This window comes from Bison bison, unplaced genomic scaffold (genome assembly GCF_000754665.1).
Source record: "Bison bison bison isolate TAMUID 2011002044 unplaced genomic scaffold, Bison_UMD1.0 scf7180017864508, whole genome shotgun sequence".
Taxonomy (NCBI): domain Eukaryota; kingdom Metazoa; phylum Chordata; class Mammalia; order Artiodactyla; family Bovidae; genus Bison; species Bison bison.
In genome coordinates, this window is record NW_011495064.1 from 13,822,608 (window position 1) to 13,843,155 (window position 20,548).

Sequence of the window (20,548 nt, forward strand, 5' to 3'; positions counted from 1 at the left end):
GTGTTGACTGAAGTGTTCTCACAACCAGAGCAATGTCAAGAATACCAGAGAGTAAGTGTAGGGAGCCAGGAATCCATGCTGAAAGCAGACAGGGTAGTGGTCCCTGGGAGAAAGAGAACGAGGAATGGCTTTCTTGACACAACAGAAGCCATTTGGGGCTTAAGTCATTTGATGATCTAAGCCTGGCCACAGTACTTGTCTTTGAACAAGTCTCAATAATAATGATCTTAAGAAAACACAAGGACAAGCTTACCAGGTGAAAGTAATAATAACAAAAATAAATCAATTGTAAAGACTCCCAGTTCTATTTCAATGGTAAAGACTAGCTTAATGCACATTCTTGAGCTGTTTTGCAGTTTAAATACCACTCCTGGGTGCTTATGGTAAAGAATTCACCTGCCAAGCAGGAGACACAAGTTCGGAAAGATCCCCTGGAGAAGGAGATGGCAATCCACTCCAGTATTCTTGCCTGAGAAATTTCGTGGACAGAAGAGCCTGGCGGGCTACAGTCCATGGGGTTGCAAAAGAGTCAGACACAACATAGAGATTAAATAACAGCAACAACTGGGTCAGCTAGAATATAAGGGATAGCGATGTTGACCCTCTCTTACCCTTAGTCCTTCAATCAACTAAAACTTGGACTCTGCCTACTGCCCAAACCCTTTCATGAATATGCATATACCCTTTAGCTTAAAACTTCCCCAATTCTGCTGTTTGGGGAGACACTGCTTTGGGAAACATTCCCTATGTTCTCCTTACTTGCTGCAAGAAATAAATCCTTCCTTCTCCCTATCTTTGACTCCGTTGTGTCTTTCGGCTCTATACCCGCTAAGAGGCGAACCCAGTTTCTGGGTAGCAATGTGACACTGAAAACCTAGGGCAGCAGAAAGGAGGGACTTGCTTGAGCAGATGGTAGATGGAGGACCCTGCCCTAGAACTTGTGCAACAGAGTCGGTACTGCTAAGAGCTCTAAGGTGGAGCTGGGAGGTCACTAATGAAGTGTGATTCATATATGGCTCGTCCTGGATTTAATCTGACCTTTTGACCTGATGAAGTCATCCAGAACACCTGCCAGAAGCCAAGATATTTATGGGACCTTTACCCTAAAATAATTCAGTGAGAGTCTACCCATCGATCAGACCCCTACCCTGAAACAACTTGTAATACTTAAAGCACAAATATTGTCAAAGTCAACCACAATTCTCTCTGGGCAACTTTTAACAACCTCCAGGCTTTTTGTCTTTATAAGCCCTTGTTTCTCCCAATACGTTCACAGGTACCTGAATTTGTGTCTCCCATATTACATTTTTTTAACGTGTATTTATTTTTGGCAAGGCTGGGTCTTCATTGCTGCTCAGCTTTTCTGCAGTTGCCGTGAGCCGGGCTGCTCCCTAGTTGTGGGCCCTGCCCCAAGGGTGCAGGCCACGGGCTTCAGGAGTTGTGGTCCCCAGGCTCTAGAGCACAGGCTCAGTAGTTGTGCCCACAGGCTTAGTTGTTCCAAGGCATGTGGGATCTTCCCAGATCAGGGATCCAACCCTGTGTCCCCTGCATTGGCAGGCAGATTCTTTACCGCTGAGCCACCAGGGAAGCCCCCTGAAATGCAATTCTTAAAATCCCAAATAAACTATTTTCTTATCTGCAGCCTCGTGCATTATTTTCTGGTTGACAAATTTGGTCCCCAAATTTCCAGAGCGGCAGGGCGGGCAAGGGAGCGGAGGGATGGCAGGCCTGGCGGTGCAACCTGGGAGCTGCAGCCGGAACGCAGCGGATCGCTGAGCACAGAGCAGCCCAGCCTTCTCTGCCTCCCTCGACGCCCGGGAGAATTCCCGGAAGCGGGGCGGGAACAATGGGAGGAAATGCAGGAGGAAGCGGTGACGCCACCCCTGCCAGCCCGGGGAACAGGCACCTCTATGGCCTGCTCCTTGGACTGCTTGTTATTTCCTCCCTTTAACGTCTTTCTGGGTCATAAAATACCCCCACCTCCCAGCCCTGCATAGGCCCTGGGGTCAGCCCTTCCGAGGGGCTGGGTGGCTTCACAAGCCCCCAGTTCCTCCAGAAGGAAAGTCTGGAGGCAGAATGCCCGTCCCTAAGCCTAAGAAGCCGGCTGTGGGGTCAAGATCCGAGAAAGGCAGAGCATCCTCTGAGTGGGTGGAGGAAGGAGGGAAGAGGGACAGTCTGAGGCTGATGGAGATAGAAAAACCCTGATGGGCCACTCTTCATTCAATCATTTCACAGAGGACAGAGGAGACATGGTGTTATTCAGGGGGATCAGACCTGGGAGGATGCAGACCCTTGAGGAGACTCAACCCATCCTGAGATCAACACTGAGACACAGAACTTAGGGCACCCAGCCTTCTGCATAAGAGGGATGCTGCACACTTGGTGGGTACCAACCTTTAGTGGCAGGCAGGATTCAGTACAAATGAGGCAAGGATGGGCCTGGGGGCCTGGGAGTCAGCTCTGAGTGTGTATGGAGCCCAGTAAGCTGGAATAAAAACCTGTGAGCCTTGCCCCACCACCCCCACTCTTCACAGCCTACTGATAGAAAAATGCGCTGCCCAGCCTCTCCAGACCCCGTCATCCCTCTTGGCTGTGCTGTGTTCTGAAGCCACTGGCATGTGAGGGCACAAGTTTGGGGGCTGAAAGAGCTGCTGCCATCCCAAAGACAGAAAGTGAGGTCAGGAATCAGCATGGAGGAGGGAGGGAAAGGTCAAAAGCAGCTTCCATGTTGACAGGCACACTTTTCCTCATGAAAAAAGAAATCATTCAAACTCATAACCCAGGCAGGTTACTGTCCTGCCAGAAATGGGAGGTGGTGACCTCCAAGTCTGAGCCTTAAGTGGGAGGGTAAGAATTAAGGTGGCCAAGTAAATTGATTTTAACAAAGCACAAAGAAATCGAAACAATTTTATTTTAAAACATCTGGCCACATACGGGGAAAGAATCTTAAGGAGTAGATATATGTAGTGGGTGACTCAGCATGCTGTACATTTGAAACTGGCACAGCACTGTAAATCAACTATACTGCAATAAAAGTTAAAATAAATAAGTAAATAAATAAAACAGTGGGCCATTTTACATCATTGTTTATAAGAACAAAACACAGGAAGCAACCCAAATGTCAAGCAGAGAAGATGAATAAGTTTAGACATACAACAGAATACCATGTTGTTGCTGAGTCACTAAGTCATGTCCGACTCTTTGCGACCCCATGGACTATAGCATGCCAGGCTTCCCTGTCCTTCACTATCTACAGCTATAAAAATAATGGGAATATTACACTGTAGATTTATAATGTATGGAAATTCTTTGAGATACATTGTTAAGCATATGGATCAATGGAACAGAATATAGACAGCCCAGAAATAAACCCACACCCCTACGGCCAATTAATATTTGACAAAGGAGGCAAGAATAAACAATGGGAAAAAAGACTGTCTCTTCAGCAAGTGGTATTGGGAAAGTTGAACAGCCACAGGTAAATCAGTGAAGTTAGAACACACCCTCTCACCACAAAAATAAACTCAAACTGGCTTAAAGACATAAGACGTGATACCATACAAGTCCTAGAAGAGATCAAAGGCAAAACATTCTCTGACATAAATCATGCCAATGTTTTCTTAGGTCAGTCTCCCAAGGCAATAGAAATAAAAACAAAAGTAAACAAATGGGACCTAGTCAAACTTACAAGCTTTTGCACATTATGGGAAACAATAAAATGAAAAGAGAAACTGCAGAATGGGGAAAATATTTACAAACAGCACAACCAACAGTGCTTAATTTCCAAACTACACATACAGTTCACACAATTCAACAACAAAAAAGCAAACAACCCAACTGATAAATGGGCAGACGACCTAAACAGACATTTGTCAAAAAAAGAAATACAGATGGCCAGTAGGCACATGGCCTACTGAAATGAAACCTGAAAAGATGTTCAGCATTGCTAATTATTAGAGAAATGCAAATCAAAACTACAATGAGGTACCACCTCACATCAGTCAGAATGGCTATCATTAAAAAGTCTACAAATAAATGATGGCGAGAGTGTGGAGAAAAGGGAAGTCTCCTACACTGTTGGTGGGAATGCAAGTTGGAATAGCCACTGTGGAAACCAGTATGGAGGTACCTCTGAAAACTGAAAACAGAATTACATTGTGTGATTATACAGATAATACAGATTACTGTTTGATCTAGCAAGCCCACTCCTGGACATGCATCCAGACAAAACAATAATTCAGAAAGATACATGCACCTTTTTGTTCATAGCAGCAGTATTCACAATAGCCAAGACATGGAAACACCCTAAATGCCCATCAACAGATGAGTGGGTAAAGAAGATGTGGTGTACACACACATGAGCACTGCTAAGCCATAAAAAATGAAATAATGCCATTTCACAGCAAGTGAAAGTGAAGTTGCTCAGTCATGTCCAATTCTTTGCAATCCCATGGACTGCAGCCTACCAGGCTCCTCAGTCCATGGGATTTTCCAGGCAAGAGTACTGGAGTGGGTTGCCATTTCCTTCTCCACGGGATCTTCCCAACCCAGGGATTGAACCCGGGTCTCCCACACTGCAGGCAGACGCTTTACTGTCTGAGCCACCAGGGAAGCCCAACATGGATGCAACTAGAGATTTTCATACTAAGTGAAGTAGGTCAGAAAAAGAATGATGTCATTTATACCATGTGATGTCACTTATATGTGGAATCTAAACTATGATGCAAATGACCCTCTCTATGAAATAGAATCATGGACATAGAGAACAGATTGGTGGTTTGCCGGAGTCCAGCTCCAGCAGCCAGGGATTCAACCTGAAGGGATGAGCAGTGTAGGCGAGAAACTGAGGCAGCCTCTCAGTTTTCTTAGACTGCCTGTTTATTTCAAGCTTATGATTCTCTTTTATACCTTTACAAAAGCATTAGGTCAGAGGTTTGATATTTTCAGTTCCCACTGACCCAGATTTGTTGTCTCCATAAATCATTGTTGCCCCTCAAAAGGAGTTCCTTCCTCAGCGATTCTCTCATCTACTTTTTCTCATATGTCCTTGTGAATACACTGTAACTCATGCTAATGTCTGGGCTGCATACCACCTTCCTCAGTTTATTTCTTATTTTCTAAGTCCTGTTTGCCCCTCGTATCCTAAGCTCACTATTTCTTAGAAAGGGCTTCCAGCTAATAATCTCTAAAGTCCCTAATTTCTATAAGCTATAGTAGAATATGCTAACATTACAGCAATCCTTAACTCTTTAGCTTCTAACTATTTTAATTATTCCTAAGCCCTAAATTCAGCAAACTCCTTTGCCATAAACACTTTCCTCACAAATGGGCTTCAGATAGCAATCCCTCCCATGGCCTCAAGCTACGGCCTGCAGAAGGCTTTGTGCCTTCTCATGCTCCTCTCAAAAACAATAAGCACCTTAATATTCTTTTCAGTCAACTCAGCCGAGGAAAGGAAAAAAACAAGTCAGAATCATAAAGCCTAACTCCTTCATTCCGGGTCCGTGCCTGCGGAACAAAGGGAGGGGGTTAGGGCCGTGCCTCCATTTTGTCAGTAATGCCTAACGCGGCTCCCGACAGTGGTTGCCAAGGGGGAGAGGGTTGGGGGGGTAGGTCAAATGGAAGGCTGGGGTTAGTAGATATAAGCTTTTATATACAGAATGGATAAACAACAAGGTCCTACTATATACCACAGAGAATTATATTCAATATCCTATGATAATCATAATGGAAAAGAATATTTTAGAAAAACAAAATATGTGTCTGTGTGTGTGTATATATAGATATAAAATATATATACATGTAAAACTGAATCATTTTGCTGCACAGGAGAAATTAACACAACATTGTAAATCACCTATACTTCAATTTTTTTTAATATTGATTGATTTTTTTTTTAAACATACATTGTTAAGTGTAAAACCAAGTTCAAAAAAGTGTGTATAATATGCTACCTGTTACTTAGAGTAGCCAGAAAGTGTAATGCTGGTTGCCAGAGGCTGGAGGGAGGGGACAATGGGAAGTTACTGTTTAATGGGTATAGAGCTTTAGTTTTACAGATGAAAAGAGTTACAGGGATGGATGGTGATGATGGTTACACAATGCTAATGTATTTAATATCACTAAACTATATATATACTTAAAAATGGTTAAGATGGTAATTGTTATATCTTCAGTTCAGTTCAGTCACTCACTCATGTCCTACTTTTTGCGACCCCATGGACTGTAGCATGCCAGGCCTCCCTGTCCATCACCAACTCCTGGAGTCCACCCAAACCCATGTCCATTGAGTCGGTGATGCCATCCAACCATGTCATCCTCTGTCGTCCCCTTCTCCTCCTGCCCTCAATCTTTCCCAGCATCAGGGTCTTTTCAAATGAGTCAGCTCTTCGCATCAGGTGGCCAAAGTATTGGAGTTTCAGCTTCAACATCAGTGAACACTCAGGACTGATCTCCTTTAGGATGGACTGGTTGGATCTCCTTGCTGTCCAAGGGACTCCCAAGAGTCTTCTCCAACACCACAGTTCAAAAGCATCAATTCTTTGGCACTCAGCTTTCTTTATAGTCCAACTCTCATATCCATACATGACCACTGGAAAAACCATAGCCTCGGCTAGACGGACCTTTGTTGACCAAGTAATGTCTCTGCTTTTTAATACTCTGTCTAGGTTGGTCATAACTTTCCTTCCAAGGAGTAAGCATCTTTTAATTTCATGGCTGCAATCACCATCTGCAGTGATTTTGGAGCCCAGAAAAATAAAGTCAGCCACTGTTTCCACTGTTTCCCCATCTATTTGCCATGAAGTGATGGGACTGGATGCCATGATCTTAGTTTTCTGAATGTTGAGCTTTAAGCCAACTCTTTAGTTCCTCTTCACTTTCTGCCATAAGGGTGGTGGTGTCATCTGCATATCTGAGGTTACTGATATTTCTCCTGGCAATCTTGATTCCAGCTTGTGCTTCTTCCAGCCCAGTGTTTCTCATGATGTACTCTGCATAGAAGTTAAATAAGCAGGGTGACAATATACAGCTTCGATGTATTCCTTGTCCTAGTTGGAACCAGTCTGTTGTTCCATGTCCATGTTATATTTTACCACAATACAAAAAAGTCTATTTTAATAAATAAATATACTAGCTATTGTGTGAAAATAGGAAAGTCAGAATTTATACTGGTGATTAAGCAATAATATGAGTGATAGAGAAGAAACAAAAAACAGTTATAACCATGAGAGAAAGATGGAACCAGATGGAGAAACAAAGGGCAGAATTTCGCTGCATTTTTAAAAATCATTTCTGGTTTTATAGCTCCTTAATTTTTTTTTACAAACTAAAAAATTAAATTTAAAAATGGAGCATAAAAACATTTTTTAAATTTTATAATTTATTCATTCAATAAATACTTATTTAGCACATCAGACAAAATACTGGGCCTGACCTCATGGAACTTACATTCTACTAACAGCTGCCTGCCTCCTGACTGAGTGTACATTAGATACATTGCCAAGCATTCTACAACTATACCTGTCACAGCGGTGGGGTAGTGTACTGGTGTTAGTTCAATTTATCTTACAGATGAGGAAACTGGGACTCAGGCATTTAACTTTTCTGATTTCACACAAATAACAGACAGAGCCAGAATCCAAAGGCCTGGCCTTAGACCCAATCATGGACTAGCGGACATACCTCGGAGCCCTGTGAGCACATCGTGAAAGACACAAAAAAATCCTTGGTTTGCCTCATCCATGGAAACAGGAACCCAGGCTATAAATTTGATATGGTGCAATCTTTTTCAAAAAAATCTAATTCTGAGGTATATTAATCATGCCTTCTTATTTTCTATATTTTCATGACATATTTTGACATCTAAGGCTTTGCTCATTTGGAGAGGCTGCCCTTCCCAGGGCTGGCCAATTCCTAGAGACCGTAAAGGACTCACTGGCAACTGCACCTTTCATATGCAAACCAACCAGTCCAGAGCCCACACCCCCACCACTCCTCTACAGAGTGCTCCCACTCAGCCAACATTCCCCTGCCCTGAAACCCCAGGACCAGGCACACAAAACTCCATGCAGCCCAGCACCCCACAGCCCACTGAAATTATTCAGACCCGCCATCCCTAAGGGTTTCCCTGGTGGCTCAGATGCTAAAAAATCTGCCTGCAATGCAGGAGACCCATGTTCGACCCACATCAGTATTCTTGCCTGGAGAATCCCATGGACAGAGAAGCCTGGCAGGCTACAGTTCCTTGGGGTTACAAAGAGTCAAACATGACTAAGCGACTAACACTTTCACTCTCACAGCCATTCCTAAACCCACTCACCCTGCCTCAGTTCAGTTCAGTTCAGTTGCTCAGTCACGCTCAACTCTTTGCAACCCCATGGACTGCAGTACGCCAGGCTTTCCTGTCCATCACCAACTTCCAGAGCTTGCTCAAACTCAGGTCCATCAAATCAGTGATGCCATCCAACCATCTCATCCTCTGTTGTCCCCCTCTCCTCCTGCCTTCAATCTTTCCCAGCATCAGGGTCTTTTCTAAGGAGTCATTTCTTCATATCAGATGACCAAAGTATCGGAGCTTCAGCTTCAGCATCAGTCCTTCCAATGAATATTTAGGATCGATTTCCTTTAGGATTGACTGGTTGGATCTCCTTGCCATCCATGGGACTCTCAAGAGTCTTCCCCAACACCACAGTTCAAAAGCATCAATTCTTCACCGCTCAGCTTTCTTTATGGTCCAACTCTCACATCCATACATGACTACTGGAAAAACCATAACTTTGACTAGACGGACTTTTGTCAGCAAAGTAATGTCTCTGCTTTTGAATATGCTGTGTAGGTTGGTCATGGTTTTTCTTCCAAGGAGCAAGTGTCTTTTAATTTCATGGCTGCAGTCACCATCTGCAGTGATTTTGGAGCCCCCAAAATAAAGCCTGTCACTCTTTCCATTGTTTCCCCATCTACTTGCCATGAAGTGATAGGGCCAGATGCCACGATCTTAGTTTTTTGAATGTTGAGTTTTAAACCAGCCTTTTCACTCTCCTCTTTCACTTTCATCAAGAGGCTCTTTAGTTTCTCTTCACTTTCTGCTTACCCTGCCTTGCCCCTTCTTGCCTGAGGAAACCACAGTAAAGTCTCCTGTACGCACTTTCCTCTCACCCCCTCTGCCTCATGACTGACCCTGGTGCTTCCCAGTGCCTGCCCCTCCTCTAGGGAACTGATGAGAGGCAGGAAGGGAAGGGTCCTGTGTGCGGAACAGGTCTGGCTGAGACCCCAGGAGAAAGCCGCCAGCCAGAGAGAGGCAGCCGGGCCTGTGGCAGGCATGGCTGAGGGAGAGGCTAAGAGAGAGGCTCTTCCACTGAAAGTGGCCTCCATACCTGCAAGGGTGCGTATCCCCCATCAGTACTCCAGGTCTCCCCTCTGCCGTGGTGCCATGAGCTGAAGAATGAACAGGTGCAGCAGTCCAAAGAAGACAACAGCCTCCCACGGGAAAGGCTTCCACAGCCCAGACTGGTGAATTACGAAGGGAGTGCTGGCAATGGAGAACCAGTTCATAACCTTCATGGTAAAGACTGAATCAGTCAAGAGGCACCGGTGGATGTTAAATCTAGACGGATATTTTGATGAGGAGCAGGATATTTGCAGAGTATTAAAGTGTCTCTTAATATACTTCAAGGAGGGAAAAATAAAAGTAAAGACACAATGGAAAAATTAGACAATACCTTGACAGGTGATTGAAATGAATATCACCAAGGAGGGATACCATGTATCTCCAGATACCGAGACAAAACACAACTGTGGCACAAGTAGGAGATAAACTATGACAGATTCCAGCCAGGAGTCAGTAACCCAATCTGATCATAAATCTAATTATGAGAAAGACATCAGGCAAACTCCAAATGAGGACTACTCTTTTTTAATTTGAGGAATGTTCGATTTGTTAATTGGGGTATTAAACTATTCAAAGCTTCCTGGATGGCTCAGCAGGTAAAGAATCCACCTGCAATGCAGGAAACACAGGAGACTTGGGTTCAATCCCCAGGTCAGGAAGATCCCCTGGAGGAGGAAACAGCAATCCACTCCAGCCTGGAGGATTCCATGGACTGAGGAGGTCGTGGGCTACAGTCCATGAGGTTGCAAAGAGTCGGACATGAGTGAGCAACTAAGCACACACACACACACACACACATTATTCAAAAATATAAACCGTCACAACTGTGGAAGTGAACCAAAGTAAAAGAGGTTATGGAAATATGATGATGAAATTCAGCGTGAGAGTCTAGACTGGAGATCCTGTACAGGAAAAGAGGGGTGGGGGGTTTTATAAAAGACATAATGTGGCCAGTTGATGGGATTAAAATACAAACAGTAGATTAAAGTAGGCAATTGTGTTAAATTTACTGAAATTGGTAACTTACTGCACTTATGTAAAAAAAAATCCCTATTTGTAGGAAATATACATAGAAGTATTTAAAGATAAAGGGCCATGATGAGTAAAACTTACCCTCAAGTGGGAGAGAGAAAAAAGAAGAGGAAGGAGGGAGAGGAGATAGTGGAGAATAAAAAAAATGGAATAGAGCATTATCAATAAGTGAATCTGAGTAAAGAGTGTGTGAATGTTCTTTATTCTATTTTTGAAATTTCTCTGGGTTTGAAATTATTTCCCCAGATAAACTCTAGAAGGGTCTCCATGTGTCAGTTTCTCATTCTTTATCTTTTAAACTAAGAAAAAGACATATCAACTAAAAATATATGTATTACCACTCAAACCCATTCATCAGTGACTCAGCTGCACCTTCCTCATTAGATTTGGTGAGTTAGCCCAACAGGAAAGTCAGATAGCCCCTGACCTGGCAGGACACACACACACACACACACACACACACGCAGGCACACAGACTCGGGGGAAGTTTAAGGACACCGGTGAGGAGACACCATGAGTGGTGGTCCCTCCAGCCATGCATACCTAGCCATGAGGAGCAGGAAATGAGAAGAGCCGGATATTACACACACACACACACACACACACACACACACCCAGCCTGCCTGGCCTCTGGCGGCCTTCCTGCCAGGATCTGATTCCCCAGGGGTGCCCAGGGTAACTCTAAATAGTTGTCCACTTCAGTCCAAAAAAAGACAAAAGAAAAACTATTCTGAAACCCAGGGATATCCTGAATAGAATCCAGGACAAAATGCATAGTTATAAAAATCCTTGGAAAATAAGGATATGGTCAATGTTTCTGAGGATGCTGGGAACAAGAGGATGGTGAACTATAAATATTCCTGCCTCAAAACTGCCTCCCGGACTTCCCTAGTGGTCCAGTAGTTAAGAGTCTGCCTGCCAGGCTTCCCTGGTGGCTCAGTGGCTAAGTATCCACCTGCCAATGCAGGGGACACAGGTTCGATCCTTGGTCTGGAAGGATCCCACATGCCTCAGAGCAACTGAGACCATGTGTCACAACTACTGAGCCTACACACTGAAAATACTGAGGCTATGAACCACAGCTGCCAAAGCCTGCATGCCTAGAGTCCCTGCTCCGCAACAAGAGAACCCACCACGAGAAGCCTGCGCGCGGCAACTAGAGAAAGCTCACGTGCAACAACAAAGACCCGGAGCAGTCATAAAGAAATAAATCACCTCCCTCCCAAGGATTCCGGAGGCCAGCCAACTGGCCTGCTGAAACCTGGAAGTGGAACACAGGCCTACTTTCCCCGACTTCTAGCAACAACAGACTGCCTCTCTGCCTTTCTTAATGCCTATGCGCACAGGCACATTTGGGTGAACATCCATTCCCGTGTAAGAAAGACACCAGGACAAAGCAACCAATAGAAAGACAGAGAGAAAATACCCTCCACACTTAAAACAGACTGGGGGTCAATATTCCTGACAAGATCCCACGTGTACAAACTACTGGGAATGAGTAAGAAAAAAACAAGCACCTCAAAACAGAAGGACAGGCAACTGACAGAAGAGGAAATACGACTGGGCGATAAAGACGCCCAACTTTACAAGCAATCAAGGAAACACAGTAGCAAACATAAAACACTGATTTTTTTTTTTTAAATACTATTGATAGATGTAAACCAGGACATCTCTTTGAAAAGTCATTTGTCAGAACTGATGAAAATGCTATTTCATTTCTAAGGACCTATCCTAAAGGAAAAACAGTATAAGAACATAACAACATTTGGTTAAAGATGTTCAGTGAAAAGCCAGGAAAGAAACTAAACACCAGTGGATAAGGGCACAATGGGATAGATTATGGTACACTCACGCCATGGAACATAACACGACTACTGAGAATGAGGTTGATCAATACCCTCTGACCTGGGAAAACGGTCCACGATAAAATGACGAAAAACACAACGTGGACCATTTTACACGGCGTGACTCACTTTTGTGTCAGTAATGTATATACTTGTATGTAAACAGATGCTCACAGATGAAGAAGACACGCACCAAGTGATCAACAGTGGACATCACTGTAGGGAAGGGAAGGAGTGAATGGGAGAACATGACTATTTCCTTTGTGACCTTTTAAGAATGGAGCTTATTTATGCTTATGTTTTTAAAAATAATTTTTGTACTCTTGTGGGGTTTCTGTAAATTTTTTTTTAAACAGAAGAATATGTGCAGGGACTTCCCTGGTGGTCCAGCGGTTAAGAATCCACTTTCCAATGCAGGGACGTAAGTTTGATCCTCGATGATAAAGCTAATACTCCATGTGCTGCGGAACTACTGAGCCCTAGTGCTGCAAGGGAGATCCAGCGTCCACAACTAAGACTTGACACAGCTAAATAAAGAAAAGAATGTGTGCAAATTGACGTATAGCACGCGTCCACATGCAGCACATGCTTGCTGCAATATTCACACGCTGGTGTGGTTTCTTATGTGCATCCATATGGATTCTGCTATTACCACATCCTGGGCACCTTCAATGTGCCAAGCGTGGGGTAGGCGTTAAAACATTCACACCAACTCTGCATTATGGTACGGTTATTGCCTCTGTCCTGATGTGGAAACAGAGGTTCAGAGAGGTCCAGGTCATAGGCAGTGCCAGGATGAGACTCACTGCTGACAGAGAAGTTCCTGAGAGAAGCTTTGACCCTAACTCATGCCAGCCACCACTGCTGCCCTGCTCAGCTATGCAGACAACCTAGAGGATCAAGACCACCAGCTCCTGCCAGGATGGGACCCCTCAGCCACATCAACCCACTCCAGGGGTGAGTGGCAGACACCCACCAGCCAGACCTGCTCCCCCAGGCGCCTCTGCGGCCTTCCTTACATTCTTGCATGCGACTGACTCATGTTCAGCTTCTTCCTGGAAAGCCCCATTTTCCCTCAACAGATTAAGCCCATTGTCCCAGGAGACACCAGGACATCCCTTCCACCTCCACCCGGGGTGGGAGGGAGCCAAGACCTACTCAGTGCTGTCCCTACAGGAGACAGTCACCTATGTCAGAAAGATCCACCGTTCCCAAAATGTCTCCTCAGAGCCCACCGTGGTGCCTAACCCCTCACCATTATCATTTCTCTTTTGGTCTAAGCAGAGTCTGGGGAATAAAGCAGCATCCCCAACATGTCTAAGAAAAAGCAAAAGTTAAACTACAGGCTGCCACCAACACTTGAGTATGAATGAGTCTTTTTCAACGACAGCTAAGAGGAGCCTTTGATGGGAAAGGGCTGGGGCAGTGGGACTCAAAGCAACCGGGACAGCCAGAGGCAGCACATGAGGGACAAAAAGGAAATGTGCCTGGAGTAAGTGCCACCTGCCATTTATGGAGCAGCCCTCTGCAGGGCCCTGAGATGGGCCTGTGCACTTGAGTTAACGCTGCATAAGGAGGAGGGGATGGAGGCTCAGGGAGCTGACGTGAGGACCTGCCCAAGGCAGCAGGGCTATTGCGACTAGACTGCACATCTTCCCAAAGTCTATACTGGTTCCACTCCATCAGCTCACGGGGCCCAACGAGGGGGTGGGAGGAGGAGCAGCTGAGGAGGAAGAACGGGGAGCACCGTGCGTGGGGAGCTGCCTTCTGGGCCCTCCTCAGTGGCAGACTCCACACAGGCAACCCAGGTCGCAGGGCAGACGAAGGCAGGCAAGGCTCTGTGTGTGGCTGAGACAGCCCTCAATGGCCCACTTTATAGAGTCACCAGGTTGCTGAAAGGTCGGGGGTGGACCACGCTTGTCCAAAGAAAATGCTATAGTGAGCGCCTAAAGGAATGCTTCCTGAAAACAGTAATGTGCCTTCTAGCTGATTCTTGGTGTTAACCTGGGTCTCCTTCTTTACTGTCTGATTGAAGGGCCTGGGTGCACAGGCCCCCTGGGGTAGAGTTGCCAGTTCAAGTACAGTACTGCCTGTTAAGTTTTCATTTCAGATAAACAATGGGGAATTTCTTAATATAAGTATGTCTCATGCAACACTTGGGACATTCAAAATTAACTGTCTGTCCTGTATGTTTCTCTGTTGAATCTGGCCACCCTACCCCAGGCCTGGCTAGGCCTGGAGCCAGTGAGTTACCGTAATCAAGATGAGCATCATTTTGACACAGATGTTTTATGCTTCTTGTTTTTGATTTTGCTATGCCGCTCAGCTTGTGGGATATCAGTTCCCCGATCAGGGATCAAACTGGACCCTCAGCAGTGAAAGCAGGAAAACATAGAATCCTAACCACTGGATCACCAGGGAATTCTGTAACCCTGGTGTTTTGACAAGTGGATACTTTGACCCCAAGGAGACTTTTGTGTCCATATTTATATTTACCAAACATTTAAATTAAAAAAAATACACCTACATTAATTAATTTCCACTGGAAAGGCATTTTTCAGAACAAATTAAATTAAACCCATTTAATTTGTTGATGTATTTTCTATACAGTGTAATTAAACTCTTTCCTTTTTTCGATCTTCATTTTTATTTTACCTAAATTATTCTCATTGGTAACAATTATTTTCTATTTACATTCCCAACATAGGTTTGGTGCAAAGCTGTTTGTTTTTTGTTTTTTCCATCTTCTGGTACAAAAAGATCAAGCTTTATCAACTATAGGTCTCTCCCATTCTTGAGTTTTCTTTTGTGGAATTCTGTTAAGCCTAATTCTCTCAGGCCAATGTTCACAGTTACCAATGGAATCCCTCAGTCAGTCTTTTAATTTCCTTAACAATTTTGCCCATGATTATTGTATGGTAATCATTTCTACCAATAACTACATCGATAAACTACAGCAAGAATTATATTTACTTCTTAGTTAATCCATGAAAAAACTGAGAGCCACTCCTTGCGCTAATGCCGTGGGTGCTCAGCCCTGGTGCACACTGGCTTCCCCTCCCCTGTGCGGATTCAAGAAGTGCTGAGGCCTGCACTCGACTCTACCTTCTCCTTTAGTCAATTTGCTGCAGAGCCCAGACATTGATCTATCGTAAAGCCCGTAAGTCATTCTAAGATGCACCCAGGGTTGGAGCTCTGTTCCAAAAATCTAGAGCTGCACTGTCCCACACAGCAAAGAGCCACTACACATGCAAATGAACTATTTAAATTTAAATTAAGCAAAATTTAAGATTCAGTTCCTCAGTTACACTAGCCAACACAGAATGACTTCATCATCTCAGTAAGTTCTATCCAGCAGCACTGGTCTAGAGTGGAGATGACTGGTTCTCACTCCCTAACACCCGGGAGTTCGTAATGATGCACAGGCCCTGGCCCCAGTTAAGTCAGAACTTGCAGGTGGGCCAGGCACTGGTGTGTTGTGTCAAAACTGCCAGTGGTGCTACTGTGTCTCATAGCCTGGATTGGGAACTTCTGGGCTCAGCGTTCCAGCGGTCAAGCAGTTGGTCAGGTATCAAGGTCAGCTTCCCCTCCAACATCCTTCTGAGAAGCCCAGAGTAAACAGGAAGTTGTTGAATGCAGCCTGGGACACAAGTCCAGGACCCACCCTAGCTGGATCGGCACAAGTGTCTCCCATCCAGAGGAGTGACGCTTCCTTTTTGCACTTGAAATCTGATTTTATGGACACAGTTTTGATCCACCCTTGCAGTCGGTTCAGGGTGGGTGGGATGCTAAATGGCCCAGAGATAGGAACCCGCCTGAGAGGTTCCCCTCCTGAGAGATTCCAAGACCCCACTCCAGGCCAGCAGACCAGTTTGGCACAACAAGGTCACTCAAAACTGCCAGCAGCCATGGAGGAAACACAGAAACCACGGGGAAAGAGAGGAGAGTGGAAGTGGGGGAAGAGTCATAGGAGAGAACGGATAAAAGGAGAGGGGCCAGGAGGGAAAGTGAGCAAAGCCAAAGACCTTTGGAGACAGAGGTGCAAGTGAGGGGCTGGAAAGAATGCGTGAGGCATTGAGGGGACTCTAGGAACAGCAGGAGGCAGGGATGGAGGTTTGGCAGAAGGAGAGGAGGAGGCAGAGGGGAGGCAGAGGCTTTGCTGGAAGAAGACCTGGGAGGACCCTTGGTGGGGCTCAGAGAGCACCCGGGACGGCCAGGGATGAAGGGACCACCTCGTGACAACCCTGTGGGCCTCACTGACACCGAGGACAGTCTGATGCCAACGGTCAACGTCACACCCATTATTTCCCTATTTGCTTCCTGACCAGACACTGACAACTTGAGGGTAGTAAGTAGGTGTTTCACATAAAATGTTCATTAAATTGAATTCACTATTTTTTTTCCCTTTTATCTTTCAGAATGTAAAATGTCATGTGGCTGCTCTTGTCGCTTCCTGGAAAGGTTCCTCACTTTCACAGCCTTAGAAATGCTAATAACTTTAATCTGGGATTCTTTTCTCACATTTCAGGAGCAGAGTGAATGTGCTGTGTGGTCCAACCATGGGGGCCTGACAGAAGAACCTGTGTGTACCCGCCTCCCCTCTGCGGCTCCACTGGGCTTACCCCCATACACCTTCCATCCAGTCAAACTGCTCTCCAGCCTGCATACCCCACTCTGGCAACAGCTCCAACAACGAAACCAAAACTCTATTATTCCTTAAATTCTTCAGGTGTTTGTGAATGTAATTTTAAATTCAGCTGAATTAAAATTTAATAATTTTTGAAGTGAAGTGAAAGTCACTCAGTCATGTCTGACTCTTTGCCACCCCATGAACTTTATAGTTATGGAATTCTCCAGGCCAGAATACTGGAGTGGGTAGCCATTCCCTTCTCCAGGAGATTTTCCCAACCCAGGGATCAAACTCAGGTCTCCCACATTGCAGGCGGATTCTTTACCAGCTGAGCCACCAGGGAAGCCCATTAATAATTTTTAACTGCTAGAAATACAAAATCAAGATAACTGTTTATAAAACTCAAAAAATAACAATCAAATAGTTATGGGAAAGAAGTTTCTGTTTAAATTAGAAAGCTTTGTCAATTAGGTCTTCTGCAGACTAATGTTTGAGGAACTGATTTCCAGCACACTGGTCTCACAGTGACCTGGTCATGGGGGAAACTGGTTTTCAGAGAGCTGACTTCCCCCTGGGAGCTAAAGGACACCCACAGGGGCCAACGAGAGGGTTCCAAGGTGCGATCCAACCTGTCCCTCCTGTGACCTCCAACCCACAGGGCCAGGCCGATCCATGTGTGACACTGGCCTGGTATCACCCCAAAGGCCAGCCTGGCTCTTGAACTGATCAAAAATGTGTTCTTGAACCCTGCTGCCTTCCTGGTCTTAGAAATCTCCCCACAGGGCCTGAAAAATGCTGAATATGATCATGAAAATGAAACCTGCATTTCCTCTGCATGCCTTTGCCTTGCTAAGCTCCTTCCAGAAGGGCCTAGTACCCGCCTGGGGCTTCCGGGAGACTCTGAGAGGTGCAGGGACACAGTGATTCTGACCATGTTTAAGACCCGCCCTTCAATCACAGCTCTGCCATCACTAACCTTCAGGGAAATCACCCGGCCTCCTGGAGCCTCGATTTCCCTCTGTAATGATGACAGGTATAACAGCAACCCCTAACGATTAAAAAAGATCCTTTTTATAAAGACTCAGCATAGGACCAGACACTTGGCTAAGCTCTCGGTAAACATCAGCTGTTGTGGATTTGCTATTATTATCCTCAGCCTGATGCTGGAGGCCCCCTCCCAGTCGGGCCCCCCTGCTCCCCTCTCACTGGGCGGCACAAGCTGTGTGACTCGGTCCTACCTGTAAGGCCTTAGCCCACGGCCCTGTGTGACTGACAGCGGAAGGCCCTCCGTTCCTCTCCTCTCTCAAGCCGACTCTGGCCTCCGACTCAGCCTGTGTGGCCCTCCTCCAAGAAGCTTTCCAGGACCTGGAAAGCTTCCAGCGCTGCTCCCCCCTCACCCGCAGGTCCACCATCCATACTTGTCAGAAGCTGCCTTTTTCCCACAAAACGACAGTGTTGGAGTAGTTTAGTGTGAACTAATTCCGGACCCTGCTCCTGTGCAGGTGGGGGCTGCTGAGGTCCAGACTGGACAATACGGACCCAAGACGCCCTGGGCCCCACACTTGCAGCCCCACCTTGGGAGGGCGCACTGAAAGCACCCCCGTCCTCCCCACACGTACCAAGCTCTGCACTCACGGCCCGCAGAGACTGTGGCCGTTGGGTTTTTTCCAAGCTTTTTAAGATTTCAAACTTCCAGATATTTTGCAGCCTGAGACCCTTGTGGGCCTTCCCCAGATCAGAATCTTCCCTCCTCCCTTCTCCCCTCCCCCACCCCAGGGAAAGACAGCCGGGCCCCAGACACCAGCTCACCCAGTTCCCAAACAAAAGTTCCACTGTCAGCAGGTCACAAAACAGCCAAGTCCATGCCTGATTCTTGGGTCTGGACCTCGGCCAATGGCACCGAGAGCAGGAACCCACTCCTGCCGGCACCGTCAGACCCAGCAGGGGCTGCTGAACCCCCACCATCACATTTAAGGCTCAGCACTGGGTGCCCTCACACCTGGTATCTCCCAGGCCACCCCACCCCGCAATCAACAGGGCCATCAGTCTGCAAGCTCGGCTGGCCACGCCCACTCCCCGCACCCTGACCACCAGCACACAAAAGGCCAGGAGCTCAGTACAAGAGGAAGGACCTGCCATCGGCCAAAGAGCCTACTTTTACCACCACAAAACTTGGAACTCTGCTCCTCCTATTTCCCCTGCCTGGAAACCCTCCCCACTACAAACTGACACATGAAATGACATCAGGAAATATTGCCATGGGACGGTGGGCAGCCAGCGAGGACTGCGATCACTGTCCTGACTTCTAAACCACAGCTCTCACTTCGAGTCCCACCTCTTGCATGAAGCCCTCCTGGAGCGCTCCCGCCAGTGGCTGCTCTGCTCGCCCGTCTCCCGCAGTGGGTGGGGAGAGAGGGCCGTGCCAGGCACCTCAGGGCTGCAGCAGGACCCAGAGAGCTTTCTCTTCCCTGCTCCCTGGGGCACAGGCTGTCCTGGGAAACACGCTCCCATCTGACTCTAGCCCATCTTCCTTCCCTGCCAGTTCACCCCCAGCTGAGTTTCTGATGCTGCAGTCAAGCCTTTCCCCTCCCGCTCTGGGCCAGGCCCATGAGTGGCAGGTCTTCACTAAACTCCAGCTCTCCAGAGTCCAGATTCCGGAATCAGCGTCTGCCACGACCCTACCCACACAAACCCACAGGTCACAGAGCCCCCCCTCACCATGGCCTCACCTGTTCCTCCCCATTGTCTCATGGTCTTTGACCACCACAAGAAGCTCGGAGCCCTGATCCAGGGGGATACCCTTGAGGTCCCACTCGAATCCCTAGAAGAAAAGGAGAAAAGATGTCTTAATCCGTGGGCTCCTAGAAGAGAAGAGACTGTCTGGTTACCCCTTGGCACTGAGGGGGCATCTGCGACCACTGCTGGGGGAGGGAGGGATGCACGAGCAGAAGAATGAATACGTGAGTGGCAGGGTCCCAGGGCTTCAGAAGTTGACAGCGAGAGCTGAAGGCAGCAGAAGAGGCCAGACCCCCGTGACCCCCTCCCCACAACTCAATTCTACCAGTCACCAGGAGCAGAGATGGGGAAAACGCCAGGTGACTCTGCAGGGCCCTCAATGTGCTCATGGAGCAGTCAGGCCCCTGGTGACAGCATGCTTTAGTGCCACATAGGTCTCCCATAATCCCAGGATCCTTCTCAGAGCAAAGGCACCCCATGCACCTCGACCCTACCCACACAAGGCAGCCAGGGCTTCCAAAGATGACCAGGGAGCCATATAAAAAAAGCTGGCTGACTAAGTCTCAAACAAGAGCAAGTTATACAGCTGATGGGAGCCAATTCTTTTGCCAATTAGAGAATGATGAATACCTGAGCAGGTAATATGCTGACCAACTAGAACCTGAATTAATAAGCAAATAAATGAGCATCTCCCAACAGAGATTTAGTCACTAAAACTGTTAAAGGCTATTGCAAAATGCTTTAAGCAAATCATTTGCACAGATAAGTTACTGCAAACAGGCAATTACTTCCTGTGGTTTAAATTACCTAAACATTGTCAGTTTTTCTAAAACAATGTATTCAATGTAACCCAAACTAAAAATGGAAAAGCAAGCAAGCTGGTTGAGGAGGGGGGCAGAGGCCAGCAGGAGGCAGAGG

At 46.4% G+C, this 20,548-nt stretch overlaps 1 protein-coding gene across 9 annotated transcripts in view; it reads right to left on the reverse strand.

The window, feature by feature from the left end:
* Positions 1–20,548, reverse strand: part of DYSF (dysferlin) — a 224,235-nt gene that overhangs the window by 177,088 nt on the left and 26,599 nt on the right. For all 9 annotated transcript variants that reach the window (XM_010829782.1, XM_010829784.1, XM_010829783.1 and 6 more), the window contains exon 3: positions 19,624–19,715. In XM_010829782.1, the coding sequence (XP_010828084.1) occupies positions 19,624–19,715 (92 nt within the window). The remainder of the gene's footprint in view (positions 1–19,623; positions 19,716–20,548) is intronic.